This window comes from Gobius niger, assembly GCF_951799975.1.
Source record: "Gobius niger genome assembly, chromosome: 16".
Classification (NCBI taxonomy): Eukaryota; Metazoa; Chordata; class Actinopteri; order Gobiiformes; family Gobiidae; genus Gobius; species Gobius niger.
In genome coordinates, this window is record NC_136867.1 from 19,849,062 (window position 1) to 19,873,389 (window position 24,328).

The 24,328-nt window shown below is 40.5% G+C and overlaps 2 protein-coding genes across 3 annotated transcripts in view; one reads left to right on the forward strand and one right to left on the reverse strand.

The window, feature by feature from the left end:
- Positions 1–841: 841 nt before the first annotated feature.
- On the forward strand, positions 842–3,981 carry ghsra (growth hormone secretagogue receptor a). The gene is made up of 2 exons (XM_079573544.1): positions 842–1,843; positions 2,229–3,981. The coding sequence occupies exons 1-2, from the start codon at positions 1,045–1,047 to the stop codon at positions 2,540–2,542; spliced, it is 1,113 nt and encodes a 370-aa protein (XP_079429670.1). The 5' UTR covers positions 842–1,044; the 3' UTR covers positions 2,543–3,981.
- A 6,113-nt stretch (positions 3,982–10,094) lies between these two features.
- Positions 10,095–24,328, reverse strand: part of fndc3ba (fibronectin type III domain containing 3Ba) — a 108,534-nt gene continuing 94,300 nt past the window's right edge. For both annotated transcript variants that reach the window (XM_079573380.1, XM_079573381.1), the window contains 4 exons: positions 20,664–20,888; positions 13,950–14,116; positions 12,950–13,077; positions 10,095–11,238 (listed from right to left, as the gene is read on the reverse strand). In XM_079573380.1, coding sequence (XP_079429506.1) covers positions 10,921–11,238; positions 12,950–13,077; positions 13,950–14,116; positions 20,664–20,888 — 838 coding nt within the window. In that variant the 3' untranslated portion in view covers positions 10,095–10,920. The remainder of the gene's footprint in view (positions 11,239–12,949; positions 13,078–13,949; positions 14,117–20,663; positions 20,889–24,328) is intronic.

The following is a 24,328-nucleotide window of genomic DNA, read 5'->3' on the forward strand; positions in this document are numbered from 1 at the left end:
ACAAAGGGCAAACAGATAAGATTTCATTTTTCACATTTGGACATTTCCTTTTTTTTTTTTGTGATACAGTATGCTGAGATAGTTTTTGTCTTTCTGCCAGTTTATTTAGTCAGATATTATTTAATGGCGTGATTTGGAGATTAGACTTCACTAATGATCTCTAATGATCTCGGTTCCCTGAAGCCACTGTATCCCTAAATGAAACCTTAAAACCAGTTCAATGTATAATCTCCCAATTGATTTTATGAATGAAAAACCTGCAAATGGTCATAATATCACCAAACACAACCATTAGGGGGTGCTGGTTAGCCGCATGTTTGAATTAAGGCTTGTGCTATTTCACCTGTACCGTATAAACCCCTCATGCACGGCGCACAAGGACTCAATCACTGAACACATCCTCCAGGGGAAGCCACGGGAGCTTTTCTTTTTGACATCTTTTACCATCGTATTGGATTATATTTTCAGTATGTTCTCAATGCGACGCTCTTTCTTCGTTCTTGTGACTTTTGTTAAACTCTCTCGGTTCAGGCGCGTGTTCGTCTTCACGCTCGTGGTTGTTTACCCGTATGTGTTTGGCTGAGCTGCGCTTGGACAGATGTTACAAATGTTCACTGCAGCATCACTACGGCTCTGACTCACACCTCCACACGGGCAGTCATCTGAGACGCAGGACACATGGCTGTGGACTGGAACCATTTTTATGGATCAAAAGGTCTTGAAATAACTAACTTTTGCTGCCTTTTTCCAACGTTTTACCCTTCAGTGATACAAACGTTTTAACATTTAAAACATCTTGTTCTACTTAACTGAGATATTTTATGGATTTGGGTAGATATTGAGAATGGTTTGTTTTAAAAGTAAATCTTGGCCATATCTTTCATTTAGAACCGTTGACTTTTGGTGTTGACTTTTACGCACGGCTTGTTGATGCGCATGTTTTGAAATGAGGGGCGTGCTGTTCCACGGGTTGATGCGCCCCGCTCTGGATGAGGGTGGTTTGCACAACCAGGACCTGGTGCAGCCATGTAAATAAACGGCAGCATGCCGTCTTGGCCCAACGACACTCAGTGCCTCTCCCTCCGTAACTGCAGCTGGGAGAACGATAACAGCACACTGGACTTCCCTCTATGGGAGCTTCCTCCTCTAAACTTCTACTCTATCCCTCTCCTCACCGCCACCACAGTCGCGTGTGCGCTGCTGTTCCTGGTGGGGATAGCGGGGAATGTGATGACTATCTTGGTTGTGTGTAAATACAGAGACATGCGGACTACCACCAACCTGTACTTGTGCAGTATGGCTGTGTCCGACTTGGTTATCCTGCTGTGCATGCCCTTGGACTTGTACCGGATGTGGAGGTACAGACCATGGCGCTTTGGAGACGCACTTTGTAAACTCTTTCACTTTGTGTCAGAGTCTTGCACATATTCCACTATCCTCAGCATCACCGCTCTCTCCGTGGAGCGCTACTTGGCGATCTGCTTCCCGTTGCGCGCCAAGGCCCTGGTCACCAAGAGACGTGTGCGCGCGCTGATACTCGTGCTGTGGACCGTGGCCATGATGAGTGCCGGGCCCGTGTTTGTGGTGGTGGGCGTAGAGCGAGACAACAGGAGCGACATGGACATCGAGGACACGCGTGAGTGTAAGATGACACACTACGCCATGGAGTCGGGGCTGATGGGCGCGATGATGTGGCTCAGCTCCGCGTTCTTCGTCATGCCCGTGTTCTGCCTCACGGTTCTATACAGCCTCATCGGTCGCAAACTATGGCAAAGGCACCGGGAGACCAGCATGAGCTCTCGGGTCAGGGAACGGAGCAACAGGCAGACCATCAAGATGCTGGGTATGTACAATTACGCACAAATTACGCACGGCGCGTAAAGCAGTTCTGTTGTTGCAAATTCCGCCCATCTGATAATTTTAGTATTCTGATCATATTGGCATTTAGGCCTGATGTAGTGATACGATAACCATGTCATATGTTGAAAATGGGAAAGATGATAAAACTCTATACTCCATTGTTCTGAATGAAATAAGATTCACAATATGATTGCATTTTAAAGCCTGATTGTTTGTGGGTGGAGTTTTTGTTTTTAGTTGTCTGTCCAGAATTAGGGACATTTTTTGCAGTTTAAAACCAATCTTTAGTTGTTGGCTAGATACTGTGTTCAAGTCTCACTAGAAGCTCCCTCATATTTAATGCCTCCTCCCTCCCTCCCTCTCCACAGTTGTGGTGGTGTTTGCCTTCGTCCTGTGCTGGCTCCCGTTCCACGTTGGCCGATACCTTCAGTTCCGTTCCCAGTATTCGCAGTCCCAGCTCCTGTCCATCCTGTCGGGCTACTGCAGTTTAGTGTCCGTGGTCCTCTTCTACCTGAGTGCGGCCATCAACCCCATCCTCTACAACACCATGTCCTGGAAGTACCGCAGGGCCGCAGCTCGCCTGTTCGGCCTCACGGACAACCAGCCTCACCGATGTCGCACAGCCAGCAACCTGAAGGGAGCCTGCTCAAATGGCTGGAGCGAGTCTATTGCCAGCTTTTAAACAAGACTATAAGAGACAGAACTTATCGGCAATTTGAGTGCTGAAATGACAAACCCAGAGGAGCACTGATGTTAGCAGGTGGGGGCCAGCATTATGAGCTGGTGAGAAGACAGGCACGAGTATTCAAACGTGCATGAATGAAACAAAATACAACTCCAGGAGTGTGATTGTTTTTTTTTCCCCATGAGGAGACAACTTTATATCATTGTTAAAATCTCAAAACAAAACACAATAGCAGAAATTGAGACCTTTAACCTGCTTGGACTGAAAAACAGACTGAGCATCATTAATGTCAAGCAAAAAACTCTAGCCTCAAGTGCTCCATCAATCCAAATGTGATAAAAGAAACACGCACATCAACTCTATGGCCTTATGTTGTTGTTTTTTTTGCAGATTCTGGATGACAAAGTAAGCACTGTAGATGATGTTTGTGCCAGTCTGTCTCCCATCAGAGAGGAGCAGCGGTGCAGAGTGAATGAATTTACTGTATGTTTATGTGTCTTTTTTTTTCTTATTTATTTGTATGCGAATGCGTGACTTTCGAAATGCCCTGTATCTTGGAAATTCAAGTCCATGCTGTGTTTATGCTGCTCAGAGGAAAATGTAACTATTTCATTATTAATGTTAAATTAAATGTTTCTGGCATACATATATATAGATATATATATACTGTATATACAAAAAAACAAAGCCAGATTGTATTTTCGTATTGTAAATGCTGTTGCGTAATTGTTTATTTTGTATTTTAAATGTAAGATCTCTCCATGTTGTCTTGTAATTTGGCATTCTCAGGTCTTAATGCTCTGCTAAAGGGACTAACTGTATTTATTATTACATGTTAATATTGTGTGTTCATTGTAAACCAAAGACACTATTCACAGCACATTCGGGGGAAAAAAACAAGCTCAAAATGACATCGATGTATGCATGTTGAGTTGTTCATGTAAAGCCCTTGTAAGAGCTTTGGGTCTAGGAAAAAAAATGACAGGTAAGTACCTTATTACCGCGCTAGCAGCAAACAACACAAGTGGCAAAAACAATGACGCACAATAATTTGTACATGTTGTTCTAGCGTTTCAATGTTTGAGTACACTCTGAACCAAACTCATTAATGGATAATAATGCTTTATATACTTCATTAAGCAAATTATTATTATTTTCTAAGGTCATGTAACTTTTCTATTGTTATTGTATATAGATAATTACGTTAAATTGCGGTATTTCTACATAAATTGATGGACAATGGAAGAACACTGTTTTTCACTCTCACACAAATTTTGGCCAGATGCCTATTTTCAGATGAACTTTGTATACTGTGAAACAGACACTAATCTTCTCTTTAACTGCTTTTATCTTGCTTTGTAATGTGCTATATATTTCAAATCGTATAGTGCATCTTTAAAAATGGCCTTGGACCCAGATGGATGTATTTGAATGTATGTAAATGTAAAAAAAAAATGTATTGTCAAGTTAGTGATTATGTTCTGTAGGTAAATGTAAATGTCAATGGGAAAACATATAAGCTAACTGTTGTCCTTTGGCTTGAAAAGTCAATTGTTCCTGAATGCTTTGGGTGCTTAAATTAAAATTCAATGCATTTTAATATTCTTTACTGGCTGGAAAATATCTGTTCAATTTGACAGAAAAGACCAGATCCCGGATGTACATGGTCAAACTAAGTGTCCTCCGCTGGGTGTTTGGGCAGTCACTTAGACTTAGGGTGTGGAGGAAGATCTCTGAGTTGAGCTTCTGCTTTCAAATCGAGGGAAGCCAGCTGAGATTTTTTAAACCAGATGCCAACTGGCGGCAAAGTCCAGGGAGGAGTCCTCTGGGAAGACCTAGGACACGCTGGAGGGACTCTCTGGGCTGGCCTGGGAACACATTGTGGTCCTTCCAGAGGAGCTGGAGCTAGTGTGTAGATAGGGTGGTCAGGGCATCTTTCTTCTTGAGAGTGACAGTGATCTGATTACTTGGCAAGACATTTCATTCATCTTACCTGGCTGTGTGAATGTATTGTGCAAATGAGTGGTCACAGGGGTCCCCAACAGGCGGCCTGCGGGCTACTTCCGGGCCTGCAGGATGATTCAATTTGGCCCACAACTTGTAGAGTATGTACAGTAAATAAATAGTAAGTAAGTCTCTAGCTCATTCCTGTGCGGAGTTACAAGTGATGTTTAGTCTGGGATCCACCAATTCATTTTCTCATAGGAGAGGTGTGGTTTACGATCGTCCAGAGCCGTTTATTGGGCACTACGAATGTCTATCATGCGTCTGCACGTGGCCACAGCCAATCGTATCCGATGACGTATGACGTACCCGCTGTAAACCTTCGAGCTAAACTATTTAGAACACGGACTGAAGCTTGATCGGAAAATAGCGTTGCGTCTGCTGCTGTCATGTTTGATCCGTAAATAAACGTTTTATTTTTAATCTGTAAATAAACTACAAGGTTCCGTGTATCGAATAGCTCATCATCATCTTGCCGTCCCTCCTCGTTCTGTGATTGGTTCCCAAATCCATGCGAAAATTTCGGCCATGGTCCTCAGGCTGCTGTGCAGTTCGAAATGATTCGAGCGCACACAGCAGTCTGGCGTTAGCCAGGCTAGTGCGGAGTTATGGGGTTTTAAAGAAATTACCAGAATACTCACTACAGCCACTAGGGGGCAGCTTAAATGAAAAATGTGATGAATTCCACACATGTCCAGCAATGGGCATTGACATAATAAGAGATATAAACAACACATTAAAGCCATGTGGTAAATGGGCAGTCTGCCACAGGGCGGCTGTGACTACAATAGTAGCTTACCACCACCAAGTTGGAGTGAATAAATAATGACTACAGTGTAGCAAAAAGTTGTGACACGGGCTTGTAAAGTGCAATTTAAGTGTTTATTGAAAAGTTTACTTGACAGAATTTTCCCAATTAAAGCATATTTTACTGGAGCTTTTGTTTATGGATCCCGGCAATACACTCAGAAAGACAGTTACAGTTATCTTCAAACAAGTGTGCAGACTGACTGCATAATACAGTAAAATGTAAAGCTAAATGTACTGCAGAAGTCTAAAATCTCAGACTTCTCTTTTTGGCTATCATGTGAGGTCTTGCACATCGATGCAATTCCTTGTTCATAGCCTGTATTACATTGTCCTTCTTTGAACAATGTGAAAGAAGAAAGAAAATCCTCACAATACCCTTCCTTTGTGACAGAAACCCTCAGATAACCTCACCAACACAATATTTGTAAAGCTTATTTTCCTCACATGGCCTGCGCCGTCTTGTGTAATGTCCTAGTCAATAAGAAACACTGCCACTGCTGGGGCCTCTTTTGTCACCAGCGGACCTTCACTGCTTGGTCCCAACGTTATGCAACACAAATCCCATGCAGGTGTTGTTTTTGCCTGTCTATGACTTTCAGCGGCCTTCATCACTGCACAATCGCAATAAGATAAGAGGGTTTGTTTTTCATTCGGACTTGACTGGATACATTACACGCATCAGTGAGTGCACACGAGGTCAAGTGAGTGATGGTGGTCCGAGGGGAGGAGCGGAAATTACTAAGTCTACTCGAGCCACCAGTCTTCAAGGACATAGGGACAATATTGACGATCGCTTATCTGAACAAGCGGCATGAAAGGAAATCATCTGTTGAAAGAACTGAAAGACAAACATAATAGTTCAGTCCAGGCTGAAAGAAAGCTGATCTTACCCTCGCTCCCTCTGGAACTTTCATTTTCACCATTTACTACAAAAAAAGCCAATAAATGTGTATGCCCAGGTGCCACTCAAACAGCATAAAATCATTAGCGTCCAAACATAATTGTCAATATGGACACACACAAAAAAAATCCTAAACCTTCATAAAGAGTTAAAAGAAATGGTTGCAATGAGCCTTTTTTTTCTTTTAAAGGAACAGGCCACCGTTTTTTCACACTGAAATATGTTCTCACCTGAGTTTAGACAAGTTGATGCGTACCTGTCTGGTCTTTACGCGTCCGCTCAGTCATGCAAAAAGACCAAAGACGTTGTTAGCATTTAGCCTCTCCTCCTCTCCTCTATGGGGCCAAGTTAGAAGAGACCAAACTCTTCCAAGTTTCCTCAATTTAAATATGGTTACATGAGTAGTTGCACGATCCAAGTATAGTTACACAAAATTAAACATGTCGATTTTCTAAGAGGGTGAAAAGGGGTACTATATTGTAAGGCGTAGTAACATCTTAGGAGCACTTCATCGTCCGTGCAGTAATGTCGAAGTAGGGGAAATGTTCAAACCACCCCCGTTTAGCCCCATAGAGGAGAGGAGAAAAGGCTAAATGCTAGCAACATCTTTGGTCTTTTTGCGTGACTGAGCGCACGCGTAAAGACCAGACAGGTACGCATCAACTCGTCTAAGCTCAGGTAAGAACAGAAAAACAGTGGCCAGTTCCATTAAAGACATGAACCTTTGACCAATGCATCGGAAAATACCGCTAATACTAAATCACATGCATTTTTGTTTCGATTTTATTGTTAATTTCATCATGCGGTGTGAGACTAAAGCAGAAAGAAAGACACAAAAAAAGACAAAGTCAAAATTCAGAAAAAATTAAAACATTTATTGGGCATAAATATATTATATATACGCTACCGATACAGTTATGTCTTACATACAGAGGGTAGTATTTGCAAAAAATCTATACATTAAAATTGATATGGCAGTTTCTTTTATATAATGTGTATGAAATTGTCTAACATTTACAATACAAGAAATGCATGAATTTCTGTTTTCAATTTGTAGACCATGACAACATTGGAATGTTTGCTTGTTTTTTTTTTACTTGTGAGGTAAAAATATCTTTTTGTCTCGCTTAAAAAATAGTTAAATACCTGTGAGTTTTCTGTACGTTTTGTCAAATCGCCAAATCTCTCAGTCAAAATCTCTACTTACTGCAGAACGTACAAAAATAAACAAAAAATAAAAATGAAAATATATCAGAAGGCACAGACGTGGGGGTTTCCTGGGGCAAAAATAGTAAATCATTCTTAACCCACCAAATGTGCAGGACCTGTGGGTGGGACTTCGTAAAAAAAAAAAAAAAAAAAAAAAAAAAGGGGGGGGGGGAAAAGGGGGTGGGGTCTAAAAAAATGAACAGCATTTGAAATAAAAAAAATAAAGCACATAAAAGTACCCTGCCCACAACCTCCAGGCGCGCACCAGTCGGCATTACTGTCGTCTTGAGGCTCGACGTGGGATCAGGGGCGACGTCGAAAGAGTGGGCGAGAAAAAAAAAAAAGGCACGAGAGGAGGCGCCGTTGTTTGGAGAAGCACACAGGCCCGCGCTCGAGTAATGCCAATGTCACAGTGATGCCAACCACACCATGTAATGCCAAATGAGAGTAACAGACGACGTTGGCAATAGTGTATTTGTAAAAAGGACTCCCCTCAATATCAACCTTATTTTTGTCATCAAAAAGAAAAAAAAAAAGTGCTTCATCTCTTGTTAGTCGCTACTACAGCTCTATAGATAAATCTGTGTATCATCTCGTAAAATACTGGATAGAAAATACTCACTACTGCTATACCAGCGAAGGCCTGTAGGAGGAGTCGTCAGTACTGGACTATTACTGTCATATTGTCATCCACTGATTGCCTTTGTCATCGCTACGTCCTCCTCCTGAAAAGGGGCTACACAATTGTTTTGTATAAAAATGGCACATTTCTGCTTGCTTTACAGATAATAAAAGATAATATAAAGAAGCGTAATCACAGATCGAGTTAATGTTTTTTTTTTTTTTGTCCTTTTGAAAGAATATAATAATCATAAATGCGGTGTCATTACAGAAAACATCACGAATACCCTTTAGTGGACATAGTAAGCCTGCAGTTTGGCAATACAACAGTTAAAAAAAAAAAAAGAAAAAAAAAAGATATCCGAAGCTTCATGAAAATACTAATTTAAAAGCCAAAGGCAGCAGCAAGTTATCCCAATACAGAAGACTAATGTGCTACATGTATCTCTGTCTAAAGCGGTTTAAAAAAAAAAGAGGTTTCAGCTGTGCACGGGGCCGAAACGACACAAAAATACATATGCGTTTGGTTACATGGTTTTTCAACAACAACAACAAAAAAAAAGGATGACGTTAACTGCGATGCGCGGACTGATGAGCTACAGAAATACTTAAAGGGTTACAGATAAGGAATGCTGGCCTTAATCAATATCTAACATACATCCATACAAAAATTAAAAACAAAAAAAAACAAAAAAAACATGCTACAAGGAAAAAAAAAATTAGTATATAACTACACTTGTCTCTTACTCTTTAAACAATAAATAAATGAAGATTGCACTGTTATTGGCATGTAAAGTACTGTATGCAAATATATAGTATAAATAAGAAAAAGAACTCTACCTTGACTTTCCCATCGACTTTGGCAAAGGCATTTTTTTTTTTTATATACGTAAATGAGCAAGTAAGTAAACCATTTTGCGAGCTGGAGCAAGGCACAGAGAATGAGGAGAGGGAAAGATGAAAAGTAGAAGAAGAAGAAATGTTAATGGTATTTTACGGGGGGAAGAAAAGTCCCCCGGTGTAAGGCCTATTCCCTGAGGTACAAAACAGGCTGCCAATCACAACAAAGGGGCGGGTCCCCAGCACACCTCCCAATGTCATCCTTCCACCTGATGCGTTTTATATAGGGATCTTTGGAGTTTTGAGTTAGGACTGTACCTTGGCAATACTTTATAAAGAGAAGTGGGAGAGGGGTTGAAGGTTGAATGCCCTGTTTCTTTATGTTTGGTTAGTTCAAGAACACAGGAGAGATGTAGCTGTACTGATGTTGATAAAAGCACCTTTCAAACAACAGACGGGAGTAAAAAAAAAAAAAAAAAGATGTAGGAAGTCGCAGAGGAAAGCGGCAAAAATGGCCGTTTAGGAAAGCAATGGGAAGAGTCCTTGGATGTACTGACTACGCTGGCTGGGTACACGCCGACTAGTACGCGGATAGCTTGTAACAGTATGGGCGCCTTTGTATGTACGTGCTACCATAAAAAGAGGCAAAATTGAGATAGTGTGAAAAGGCATGAGCACTTTGACAAAATGCTCAGTATTCTCCCTTTTCAGTCTAGCCATTCAAACTCCCAGCAGCTACACAGCGAGTTCAGGATGTATTCACACACCTACATATTTATTTACTCTTGTTTTATGTTGAAGCCTGACCCCGGAGATGTTCAAAGAGTATATTTCACACTTCATACGCTTTTATGAACTTATAAAAACAGCACAGCGATGATCGCGAACTGTGGAATAGGTCTGTGAAATGTTACGACTTTGGTGTCAGACTCCCACACTGTGAACAAGGCATAAATAAAGAGGTGTGAGAACTTTCTGAACCCACTTAACTGTAATAATAAGTTTCTGTCTATTATCTAGCGTTGACTCTTACTCCAATATTTTTTTTGCACTGTACTTTTAGACCTTACATTGCCATCACTTTTATATACATCACTTCTATAGCTCATAGATATTTGCTATATTAATATATTGTGTATATATCTATATATTAGATTACTGGTTTTCAATTTTATAGATAGAATAAAAAAAAAAATTAAAAAAAATCACAGGATAGCAGCATCATACACCACACATGGATTTGCATCACTTTGGTAGCTGAACGAGAGTGTTATATAGAGATATGTGATTGACTTCAAAAGGATACGCGCGCTTGTCATTGTCGTAGCATGAAATGTAAAGTGTCCTGTGTCAGTCGCGGGTTGGTTTTTGTGTGAGAGCAGATTGCACGGACTAACTGACAGCCTCTTGTGTAAAAAAAAATGATATACAAAACGGCTAAAGCTTTTGAGAAAGAAAGAAAAAAAAAAAAAAGGCCTACGAAGGAATATGGCTGACTGGATAAAGACTGCAGTAAATTAAACATAAAAAAAAAAAGTACGGCAAAGAAGACTGTCAAAACATTTACATGTCTCTAATAGAATATGTTGTAAAAAGGATACAAAATAAAACAAAAAATAAAACATGCAACGAGTGAGTCTGAGGAGCATCTGCGGCGCTCACAGCTAGTTTTAAGGCTTGATTATCAGTTTCCCAAACAAGGTCCAGCTTTAAAAAAAATGGCTTCCCTCGACAGAAATCATTGACAAGTGACACAAAGACGACATGGGGAGAAATTATGACCAAGTGAGAGCAGGCAGTAACAATAAGAGTAAAGCCTGGATCGGTACATTGACTAAAAAAAAAGAAAAAAAGAAAAAAAAGAAAAACATACATAGCCTTAGAAGAACATCTCAAGTGTTTTTTGATTTCATTCGGTTCGTTCATACATAAAAAAAAGTTTCTCTGTGATTTTGCGTTCTCTTTCTATCCTATAGTTTTAAAAATTCCCTCACTTCATGAAGAAGTATTGTAGCAGGCAGGCGATGAGGATGGAGAAGCCCGCGAACACGCACACGATCAGCGCGGCGAAGCGCTCGTCGCTGGAGATGAGCCCGGCCGCTTTGCCCGTCTCCGTCGGGCACAGTTCCCCCGACGACGCGCTGCTGCTGTCGTGGCGGCGCAGCGTGAACAGGGAGGAAGGGCTGAGGGGTCCGCTCAGCTCCTGGGACGTGTCCTGGCATCGGCGGCACGCGCCCACCCGGAAACGGTAGTCTGTGTTGCCCTGGAGACCGGAGATCTGGAACGAGCCCTCCTCTCCCTTATACACCTGTGCGAAGAAGATACATCGCTAAGTCGCTTAGTCTTTTGAGTTTAAGGAATACAAAGAAACCAAGAGAGCATAGAATGACATCTATAAACATAAGAGTTATTTTTGAATCAATCAATTCTTTCTGATTTTGTCTTAAAGGGATGTTTCAGGATTTTTGACATAGGACCTCATTTCCTAGCTATCCAGAGTAATGTAGATTTCTGCAGATTTCTGATTTATTCATGCAGTCCTTATATTTGAAGAGTTTAGTGGTGCTAGGCTAGTGCTAGGCTAGTGCATGTCTATGGTAACTAGTAGACTAGTAGAAATCAGCAACATTCTACATAACTAGGAAATGAGGCCCTATGTCAAAAATCCTGAAATTAATCAGTTTTAGTTGTAGTCATTGAAAATGTCATGTAAATGTCAAGAACTAGATTAATGCACTGCTTCATGAACATGCTCCTTTGTCATTGAACGGAATTATATGAGGCTCTTTGATACGGTAACATTGCAACATTGGTGACATTTCATACAGTATGCCTTTTGTTGGAAAACATGTACCAGTGAATTAATATTTATGTCCTGGAGTTGTGAAGATATCCCAGCTTTGAACTTTTCAGTGTATTTTTCCAATTAAAAGGGACTAGACTGAATTTAAAAACATTAACATTATGTATTTTCCCCCCTGCTACATGCTCTAGCAATGTCCTAATGTGTAGAATGATCCCAGACCTATTCACCACAACTGCCGCTAAAAGCCTGCACTGTCACTCAAAATGTCTTACTTGAAATCAAATAATTGCCATGATGTTAAAAATAGCACAAAATGCAAGGGCAAAAATAAAAATTACATCAACTATGCATCTCATTGTGGATCAGAGGTCATCAATTCTTAACTCAGTCGGTGTCTGTTCTTGCAGTTTACAGTCGCATTTACGGAAAACTAATAGAGTTTCCCAATTTCATCGCATGTGTCCAACAGTTCTTGCAAATCCCAGTGACAGAACATTAAGCACCCAGCTGAAAGTACTATAATTGTGTTTCCATTTTGTTTGGTAACAGCACAAATGTGTTTTTTAGTAAATTGCTCCTCTCGTCGGTTATTTACAAGAACATTTCCAAATAGAAACCATGTAGACAATCGGATTTTCAGGACACTTCAACACTGAATGTGTGCAGCCATGGGCAGGTGTGCAGCCATGGGCAGGTGTGCAGCCTCTTTCCCCATGCTTCTCAAATAACTAAACAACACAGAGCTCAGAATAGTCTTCCTTCTCTGTGCCGCTTATTTATCTACTAAAACCAAACACCTATGCAATCCAACAAACATCCATATAACCGTTGTGTGCAAATAGCGCTAATACAAAACATTTCTCGGAATCGCCAAAGTAAAATGAGGACAAGGCTGGCCACTTCAATCACAAAAGCTGAATTCTGAAAAATCTTTTTCCATCAAGCCTAACTGAGCCTTTGCGCCGTTTGGGGGGAATCATGAATTTCCTTCCAGAGTCTAAAATGAGGCGTTTTGTCGGACTTTGAGGCGAAAACAACAACAACAGCCCCCACTCACTCACCTCCAATGACCTGGGAGGAAAAGAGGATATGAAGGGCATTTTAGAGCAAACACCACACAATGCTTTATTAGCTCCCACCATCATCATCAAAATAACACTGTACCATGAGATCAACACTGACAATATACAAATGCCGTGAGGTTTGGACTTACCTGTTTGTATTCTGACTCGCGGCCAACCAGCACCTGCAGGACGTAGCTCACAGGGTCTCCCCTCATTGGTGGGATAGCCTCCCATGTGACCTCACACGTGTTACCCTCCAGCTGGTGCACTTTGGGAGCTGTTGGGAAGATAAGACAGACAGTGAACATCAGAAATTCCTACTTTTCTTCATAATCATGGTGTCGTCATAGCTATTATTATTTGATCAAGATCCAAAAGGTCCAAACGGGGTCTAAAAAGGGTCATTAATTGGACTCAATGGGGTGTAGACCATGGTGACATGTTTACACTAGAAAAACACCCATTATTCCTGTAATTAAAATCAATAAAGTATAATTACGCCTGTTACGCCTGAAGAATTTTTTGTAAACCTGCCTAGACTTCCCTAACAACACTGTTTTTACTAGGACTACCATCGCCTCCACCATCACATCCTCTGAAACCTTTTTGTTTTGATATTTGGATGATTTAAAACCAAGGCTCAGAATCATACTCTGAAATGTTGTTTTTGTGTTTACATAATTGACTGTCTAAGCACTTCTCATTTGGGACTCGTGTCACCCTGAACCTGAAAATACATTACCAATAATTGCAGAGCTAAAAAAAAAAACATTTGACAGAAAAACAAACAGAGGAGTGAAATGAATCCCGAATGGATGCGGCAAACTGAATTAGAGAAATAGGTGCCGCCATATTGATTTGTTTATAAACACTTTCATAATATTGCTTGCATATTTCAATCTCGCAGCTAAAGTAATAATATTCTCAGGTTATATCCAAAGAGAGGACGTCCAAGCTGTAATAAGCGGCTTACTGGCACTGGCAGCCATAACAGTAACACTTTGTATGACATTTCCGAACAATAGGATCAACTGGTAAACATAACCTATTTACATTGCGTTCAGGGATTATTCATATCCCACCGTTGATTTCTATTGCTATATTCTTAGATCTGGTTCTTATTATGTTCTTATTTTTGGGACTTGTTACCTTTGAGGGCGGGGGGCACAGACTTGGTGGTGCAGAAGGTGTGCGTTTCGGAGAATGGTCCCTCCCCCGCGTCGCTCACGGCTTGTATTCTGAAGCAGTAGGAGCTCGACTCGGTCAGCCGCTGGACCTTGTACGTGTGGCTGGGCCCGCGGTAGATCGTCACAAACCTGAGAGACAAAAAAAAGATTATTATATTATGATTCTAAGTAAATAAGCAGAGAGAGTTGGCAACACAACATCCAAAACAATGACGGCGAGCACAGGCTCACCTCAAGGGTGTGTTCTGAGCCCGTTATTGTTCACGCTGCTTACTCACGACTGTACTGCCACTCACAGCAACAAACATGTCATTAAGTTTGCTGATGACACCGCAGTCATCAACAAAGAGATACCGCAGCATCAAGATGACAAAAGCTCTAATGTTAAACAGCTTCCTTCCCACAGCTGTTAGATTGATGAATGAGACCCTACCGTCTGCGGACAAATTGACTTTAGTTGTTGTGCCCGAGGTCAACGGTCCAACAAACCTAATAGAAGTAATAATAACAATGATGCCTTTGTCTTATATTCCGCTTTTCCAGATGCTCAAAGACGCTTTACAATTCGGTGTATTATCCATTTACTCCACACTCGGTGTTGATGAGCTACTTTAGTATCCACAGGTGCCCAGTGGTATACTGGTGGGATCTGGGATAGTCGAAGAACGCAATAACATGTAATTTAAAATGGTAAAATGGGCGCAATGTGCCCACAAGTAGCTATTTGCAATATTCGACTTGAACTCATTATTAGTGACCCTAAGACCATTACAAACATGATGTAACCATGCTGCTTTCTTTCCACGAACCAATAAGTGCTCTGAAGGAATAGCTAAATCAAAAGAAAATAGGCACCGCTAATGTGCTTCCTGGCCCTTGTCAATTCAGTTATGTAAATGATTATACAAAAGAAGGTCAAGAATGTATTGTAAGCAGTGCAGTTTATGGAATCTTAATCGCTGAATGGCTTTAGCGAAAAGAAAATCACACCATCCACTAAAATTGTGCAGCTAGAGAACGCAATATTAACCATAAACCACGGCAAAATTACTGTCCGAAAACTGCCCTTCACGCCAATGATGTTGCAATGTCACACAACCGCAACCTACGTCACAAGTCACTGTACTTTGGATCGATTAAAAGATAAATAGAGACAAGGCCAAGGACCTAAATCTGACAAAGGTCACTGTAAAAAAGTTTTTCATTTGGCGCCAAAGACAGGTTGATGGAGGAGAGACACAATAAGTCAGTGAATAAGGGCCTAAGCTAAAGGACTATTCATCATGGCTATCAGTTTGATGGTACCGGGAGTCTATGGGAGCAGAGGAAAAAGTGATGAATGCAAGCGAAGGAGAGAAAGTGACTTGCAATTATAAGAGAAGACCAAGATGGAGGATGTGAAGGAGACAGAGAGGAGGGGGGAGAGGTTATAGTCCGGAGAAGGGCTATAACTCCACTGAGCTCTCTATGCAGTGGCTCTTTGGAGAAGTGATGGTTGATTTATGGACTAGTTAATTCCTCCCACAAAGGCAAAAAACAAAAAGCTGTACGCGATCACAAACTTGCCTCGCGGTAAGTTTGCCATGAGAAATCTATTTAACCGAATAGAGGCAGAATGTCAAAGCAATTAAATGCATCCTTCACAGCCACAGCCACAAACAAATGGACACTGGCAAAAGGAGCAGGACAAAGTTAATGAGATAAACCAGAGCTTGGTGCAGCGCCAAATGTGTCTGTTCAGTTATTTACAAAAGCGAAAATGGACTCGATAGACAAAGCTTGTTTTGGTTTCTACGTATCAGCAATGTCAGTGTTGAGACGGCAGGTTAAGACCACTTTTATGCATTTGCCAATCATGATATTTCAAGGAGACACCTGGCTGTGACAACTTGAGCACTCCTATTAAAGCAGTACTAATTAACTCATGCCCCTAGAGCGCCACTGCAGGTGTTGTAGCATGTTACGTTTTTTTTCTCATTAATTGTTCGTCAGAGTAAATACTACGCTGACAGAAAAGACAAAGGGAGAGAGGGATATTGTACATCCAATTACACAATGAAGATATTTTTTTCACGCCAACTTGACTGTAAATACTGGTTAAGTGGTGCTAGCCCGCAGCTAGCTTTGGCCGCTAGCCTGTTAGCTTCTTCTTCGTGATTCCATTAGTGTGTATTGCGCCTCTGGGTCGGAGCAGGGAAAGCTGCCAGTGTGATTTTCTGGCCAGAGACACCAGGTGGAAAGACCTCTCAATCATCCCATCAACACTTGTATAACCCCCAGAGGGAATAGGATTTATTACGGTAAATAAGTCACTTAGTACTGCTTTAAGAGATGCATGTTAAGAAGAAACATTTAGTCATTTTTGGCTTGTTGCTTCATCAGTCTTCAAGATGCCAAAATCCTTCCACGAGAAGTTTGAATAGAGTTTGGGATGGACTGTAATAAATGTAATGTTAGAATCATAGAACTCTGCCATGTTAAGTACGACTAGCAAACATTGTTCATAGACAAACATTAGTTAAAAGCAATACAGAAGGAAGTGAAAAGAGCCAACAATGAACAATAGCTCCAGTATTATACAATTAAAAATGTCCACTGCCGGTACTTTATTACTCTGGAATAAAATGCTACATTTCAGACACAGTCAATTAGAATTAGAAATTATTGACCAGTCAGACTTCACAGGAAAACAGGACAAAGCGAATAAACAGCAACATCAACAAAAGTTAATTAAAAATGAATTCCAGGTCACTAATGTCTAAATGGTAATGCTTCGCAACCGTTGTCATGGCGCCCTTGTGTTCTCAATTTCTCTGAAGCAAGGCATCCTGGGTAGTACAGAGGTAGTAAAAGGAGCCTCTTTTAAAGGGAATGAGGAATAGGAAACATGCAACAAGTCTGTTTTTCAAGATAAAGAAAAACTGGTGTGCTAGCATACAAGTAAAGACATGGGAATAAATATGAAAAAACATTCAATTGACTTGAAGTATAAGGGGGAAAAAGGAAAGTAGGTTTGTATAAGGTTATCGGAAGGTCAAAAAATTCAATTAAAAAAGACAAATAAGGTAAGAATGCCAAAAGTGCATAAATACTTCCAGGTAAAACAATGGCCTCGCAAATACATTGCATTAGAGGGGAGGTCTCTGAGTTTCCATGGCAATGTCCCTAATTGTAAAGTGCACGTTAGGCAGTCCGGCGGTATGACCGAGTGAGAAAGGGCTCAAAAGTGAACGGCTACAGCTCATAAAGTACCGTAAATCATCGTAATGTAACCGCTAATGCAGCCCATAATATACTGGAACTCAGGGCTCGTGTGCAACTTACTGCAAGACTACTCAACCAACGTCAATTACGAGATTTATAGTTAACAAGAGCTTTTTATCGATTTACTTTACAATGCACTGGTTCTCAAAAAGGCTACGCTACTAGTTAATATAAAACGTCCATACTTTTCTGTCTGATGTGATTTCTAACCTAAGCCAAAGTTGAATAGATCTACAGTAACAGACCCTCCAGACGAGCTTCATCAGAATTCTCCCCTTCACTTTTTGTGCATAATTTTGAGAACAGTTGAACCCATAAACGCTCTCCACTACGTAAATACATCAAAACTGCTTATTCTCAGTCACATTCCTTGTCTTTCGTGAAACTGGCAAACTGTATGTATTGCAGTGGCTCTCAAACATCATGTACCAACTACAAAGAGAAATTGGCCTTTGGAGCACAATTTTGTCCAAGCCAGGTCAATATCAGGTCTACAACAGGTCAAAATAGGCCAAAACTGGGGACAAACCAGATTAAAAATCAGAGTAAAACAAGAATCAAGTAGTAATAAAATAGGTCTTCATAAAATTGTATATTATATCAGTGCAGATACAAGTGCATCTACTTCATCATATTTTCATTCTTCTTTGTTTCTATCAATCTGAAAACACCCTTATCCAAGTGCCCCGCGGAAACCCTGCAACAAAGTGCTGTGTAGATACGCCAATGAAAAATAGGAAACTAAATAAAGCTACTCTTCATCGCCTGGCAGGTTAAACAGGATCTGAGTGCGTAATGGGGAGGTGAACAGATCGCAGTCCAGTAGATAGCAGCCCATCTGTTGCTCGTTGCACCGTAGTTCATTCACTGATGCCGCGCCAACGCATTGGCCAAGCTTTCATTTAGACATCAACGCGCCGCCAAACGAAAAGGGCACTCAGACATTTAAACAGGTGGCGAGCCCCCAACTCATTATTGGCACCTAACCTCGCAATTAACAAAACATATTTCTGTGCCGCTTGCTTAAAGCTAATTTGGTGACGATTAGAGAAGCAAAATTGGACCCAGCTGCCCACCATGGCTTTGATGCCCTTTCCAACATTAGCAGATAACCTCCAAAAGTAAACATACATACATACGCAGCATACATAAAACACATGCCAACAACTCCCACTATGTGTCTAACATATTTTTTACAGTAGGTTTCAAAATTAAGAATATGGACCAAATGTATTTTAACATCAGGTTTGGCTGCCCTTTGTTCCTAATGTGTTTCAAAATACATTCTCCTCGTCTACGTGCAATATGTTTAGCAGACTAGCTTTAGCAGAAATATCCCCTGCGGTTTCTTTGTAACGCCAGCCCAGCCCAGACTGCGAAACCCAGCTTGATTTTCAGACACCTATTCCATCCTCCTACGGCGTGACTTACCCATGGTACAACTTGTTACAGGACACAAAAAGCACACATGCACACACACACACACACTGCATGCACCCACGCTTATCTAACCATTTGTGAGGCTGCAGATGTTTTGCTCTCCTTCGCCGTGTGTGTGCGTGTATGTGTGTGTGGCATTGAGTTTCCCATCTTCATTAGGCTATTGAGCGGCCTGTTAAAGGAACTGAGTGAAATGATGAGGCTTAGAGCATCAAGCTTTAAGTGAACAATTTCAATCAGATGTTAAAAAGGAGCGACAAACACTAAACGGCTAATATTCCCCTAGTTATGTTCAGATTTTTTCCCCCCTTCTTTTACCATATTCTTCAAGCCTGAACAAATGGAGAAGGATTGGGTTTAAAAGAGTATTGAAATGCTCAAATGTGTTGACGTCACTCTCACAGATAGGCATGGAGACTAAAACTGAACTGTTGCACATTTTGAAGTAGTTTTGGTTGATCTCAGTCAGATGGAAGACCTCCGGGATTTTGCAATTGTAGCTTCTTGCAATATTGATACAGTGTCACCTAATAATGTGATACAGATAGTTTATCTCATCCTGTTTATGCTGCGACCACATCATAGCTGCAAAAAAATATCTTAGAAACTATTTACAATTGTTACATTTTAACTATCCCAATTTGTGTTTACGTATTGCACAGGTTTCTCACATAAAGTTCAGCCCAGTCCAAGTGCCTCGTCCTTATGTTTTCTCCTGGTTGGTTCAAAATATTGTTCTGTTTATACCATATGAATCACTCTGGCGAAGTCAACGACCACTTCAGTGATTGTTATTGGGCTCGGTTATTTAAGCAGATGCAAATCTGCGGGCCATGGGATCAGAGTTAACGCTGTGAAATGAATCATCCTTTGGTACTTGATAAAAGAACAGAGCAGCGTAGGACAGAGATGTGATGTGGGGTTAAGAGATAGGATTTTGAAGCAAATACAGCAGCTATTCCAAAGGTCCACAGTGTTCTGAACGTCCCACGGGGGCCCGCCAGCTTGAAAAAGAAATCACTCCATTCATGACAAAATGCAACGTTTTACAACCAAATTTATATGATAACATTTAAATAGCAATAACTATAGACTAAATATTAATAATAATAATAGTAATAATAATAATAGTAATGCCTTACACTTGTAATGCGCTTTACAAGCCTGTATTACCAAGTTTCTCAAAGCGCTACACTGTCATCATTGTTCATTACTAAGTTCTAATAGTAAATGCATATCAACATCCTTCGAAATCCATTTATTTTTCTGTGTTTGATGTAAAGCCAATCAATGAACCATTAAAATACAATATAAAATTGCTCACAGCACTCTCCTTCAAGGTTACATTAAGATTCATCTTTAAAATGTCAATAATTACACTGCCAAGAATTATGGCCATAATTAAGGCCACACCGCCTTTGCCCTGCCCGATCCCGTCAGGTCTCGGAAGCTAAGCAGGGAAGGGCCTGGCTGGTACTTGGGATGGTAGACCGTTTGGGAACAGCAGGAAGCCTGGGTGAATGTAGAGTACGAGTGAGTGGTTGGTGGCGGTCGGAGGGGCCGATGGCGCAGATTGGCAGCCTCGTTTCTGTCAGTCTACTCCAGGGCAGCTGTGGCTACAATAGTAGCTTACCATCACCAAGTACAGAGTGAATGAATAATGCAACGTAAAGAGTCTTTGAGTGTCCAGAAAAGTGCTATATAAAATCAATATATTATCATTTATTACTTTGGACATTTTTTTTTTATTTACTTGAATTTTTATTTTGCTGTTCGTTGTCGCTTGCTTTCACACTGAGAATATATCTAAAAAATGCATTAATTATAAACTCCATTATTTTAAGATGGAGACTGAAGCTTAGAGACACTTAACAGGAACAAAGGTTAAAGTACGTGTACATAGGTTAAAGCACATGTACATAAAGTACCATGTTTAAAATACTTATGTAATCTGATCAGACAGCGCGCCCACCTGTGATTCTTATCCTCCATCTGTAGTGTGTAGACCATGTCGTCGCTGAGCAGGGCGCGGGTGTGCGTGTTGCTGTTGTTTTCACCCCACTTCAGTTTGAGGCTCTGGGGTCCCGCGGCCGAGCACTCCAGAGGGGGCGGGGCCGGGGGCAGGGGGCGTGTCCGGACCACGAGGGGGGCACTGCAGGGACTGGAGCCAATGGCATTCACCGCCTGGATGAGCACACTGCAAGAGAGACAAGATACAAAAGAGTGCAATTAAACATGATTAACTGTAATGGAGTGTCATTAATATGGATGTTAAAATGTGATCTATTATCGAGAGGGTTCTGCATTCATGTGACACTGCGACCCTTGAAAGAGCCCATTGAAGAAAAGTGAGGTGGAAACAGGCAGAATTGTATGATACAATGTGCGTCATATTGCAGATGTTTGACCTATTTTGTGATTAATATCTGTATAATTACAGAGTCTATTCACATGAATGAAAAATGGCACGAAGTTCAACGTCATCTCCATCAACAGAAATGAAGTTCGGGGAAATTATAGAATCAATACGAGGTTGCATTATTCAATTTTCATACAAGCATTATAGCTATGAGTCATACGTTCACTATGGTGAAGCAAATAAGCTTTACAATATTATGTGTTGCTGTTTCTGTCAAGAAGACAAAATATGCCATAAAATCACTGCGATCTATTTAAATGCGATTCACATTTTACACAGCCTTAAAAAACATGTGCAAAAGTTTCAACACAACTTGATAAAAACGATACATATTTTGTGTAAATTCATGGGAATATCCTGTGTTGAAAAGGTTTAGTGAATATCCATTGCAATATTTAGTCCAGTTATCCTTATCTTGTAGAGCAGTAATTTGTGGATATTCTGTGTATGGATGTCTTTCAAAAACTGCACATCTCATAAACTGCACATCTCATAGAGAAATATGCTGGCCACTGTCTGGACGCACATATATATATATATTATATTTATATATATATACATGTATACATACATATGGACTTGCATGCATGTCCGTGGTTTAAAAGGCCCATTTAAGTGAGCGAGTGATGGTGTGATCCTTTTGTCCACCTCCATTAGACCCATGACACACTGTGAAACCTATTACACTGAATGTTGTAAACCTCTTGACTCACTTCTTTCACATGATTCAGACAGAATCATCTCTTCACCATTTTACAGTTTGTAATTTCACAATTCATCTTCTGAATCCAAGCTACAGTCTGCCAGTTGATGGTGGCCTGCATTTATTATCAATCTGTGCTGAAAATGTTGTGCTACTTCAAGTACCTCATAGTGTCTAATGGTCTATGAGTGAACTCGAGAGTCTTATCATCATTGACCTACTATACAGGATGTTGTAACAGAAAATCATGAGAAAGTTCCCCATGTTTATTCTGCTGATGTAAATGTGTTAAAAAAGCAGATATTTTGGGGGAAAAAAAAAAACACACAAAAAAAGACCACTGTGTGCCGCTATTGAATTGTGAAGCAATTTTATCAAGTATGAACAGTGGTGGTATAGTCTACGTGATACGCAGGTATATGCCGTATAACCACTAGAAAGTATTCAGGATTACAGTTTGCCTGCTACAAATTGGGAAAAGATATGTATCACTCATTTGCATAGCGTTATTTTTGTGCTTTCTGACCATTTAGGATCCAGCCTAATCTTCTCGTAGATCGTCCTGAACATGAATGATCGGCATTGCTCCCCTCGCTCTTTTTTATCCCTCTTTCTGACCCGACTCCAGGTTAAACAGGACAGATCAGGAGCAAAGATCATTTACCAGCACAATGTCTCACTGTTTAAATATTATTTCAAACGAAAGAATGGACAGCACTCCTAGTCAGGATAAACTTTATTGCAATAAAGTTGGAATTAGGACTTAGCACCCAGTCAGAAAGCATTTTGTGAGTTTAGCGCGTTTATGCTCGTCATTTATTCATTAAATATTATGTTAACAATATTTCATGATGGCAGCTTTAAACAAAACTTAAGTCCACATGGCTAATTTGCATACACTCGACAATGCTGTGCTGCTAATGCAATCCTGAACCAAACTTTTGTTGGGAGAGCTGCAGGGGCTAGAACTAGTCCATTACATTTGCCTGAATAAATGAATAAAAAAATGTGTCCCACTCCTGGCTGTTTATCATTTTATCAGTGCACATTTTGCACCAATTGGCTCACAAAATAACAAAACAAAACAAATCAGTAGAAACACTAGAAATTGAAGACTATGTCACTGAGTGTGAACAAGCAGACTAGTTGTTATTACCATTAAAGTAACAAGGAATTACTTTGGACCACAACTAAAAGTATAACTGAACTCGCTCCCTCTTTCATTGTAATGTAAATAGAAAGAAATGTGTAAAGGACCTTTAAATCGATACCTTTTGTAATGGTACGTAACCATCTTAACTCAGCTTAATCATATTTCACACATACACATCACAAAAGTCATATCAGTATCTTCTCTAGCCATATATAGCTGTGCTGTAGCCTCTCAGGTCCTGACCACGAGATTACCATCCTCCCCAAAGCTCTCCACTCAAAGCATCCATCTCCTGACATTTAATTGCAGACGCTGTTACTGTAACCTTTCATCCAAAGTCATGGCTCTGCAGTGGAAAAGGGCAGCACTTGTCTCCTCGCCATGTAATTAGTACCATGGATAAAACATGGAGACCAGAAAGAGGAAAAGGACAGGTATTAAAAAGGACAATGAGGCTTAATGTTGCTATTAAAAGATTTGCATTTAAATGGGTTAATAATTGTTGGTCGTTGTTCTATGATACACAGTACACGTGAGCAGCTGGTCTTTCGTGACGCCGGAGGTAAACATGTTGTTGTTTTGGGCACCCGACAGGTACGGGACACTGGTTAGGACAAAACAAGCCTCAGCTGATGTTTATTGATTGGGCTGAATTCATTGGTTAACACTACACATTTGAATGGTGCAGACATTAATAAAAATGTAGTGAGGTGTTAAACCCTTGAAAACAATTTGTTCAAGGGTGATTTATATGTCAATGGGACACTTTAACAACGGAGATTCAAATATGACTAATCATGAAAGGAAAGGATGAAACAAGCTTTTTAAATACAGTATTATTGGTTGAGTTAAAAACATTTTCTATTTGGTCGCCTTGACATTAAATATACTAAATTAATAAGCTATATTAAATACTTGCCCCACAGACACATTTTTTTTTTCTTTTTAGAATTTTCCATTTTGCAAAGACTTTAAAGGTTTGAGAATAAGAAGATGTCATAGTGACCGCACAACAAAAAACGTCAGACTGTATTCAAACATTACAGTTTGACCCCGACCAGAATAAAGCATTTTCACCTTGGCAATTCAGTAACCTTTTTAAAGTTCCAAAAATACAATTCCTGACAGCTAAAACAGCTCTGGGTAGTGAATAACTGCAAGGTTGTGTTATTATTGCCAAAGTGACCACTTGTGCCAAAAGCGACGACGGCATTTACCGACGTTCTCCACAAAACACCCCGGTGAAAAAATGTGATGGCGCTGGTCTGAAGTGGCCGCTGTTGTAATTAAGTAATCCCACACACGGATTGCCACGCGCACACCCCTGTGGGAGCGCACCCGAGAGCAGAGTGACATGAGCAA

Bases quoted from the DNA above. Each gene is read 5' to 3' on its own strand.
- ghsra (XM_079573544.1), top strand. From the start codon at position 1,045: ATGCCGTCTTGGCCCAACGACACTCAGTGCCTCTCCCTCCGTAACTGC. The intron at 1,844-2,228 runs GTATGTACAATT...CCCTCTCCACAG, and splicing joins GCAGACCATCAAGATGCTGG to TTGTGGTGGTGTTTGCCTTC.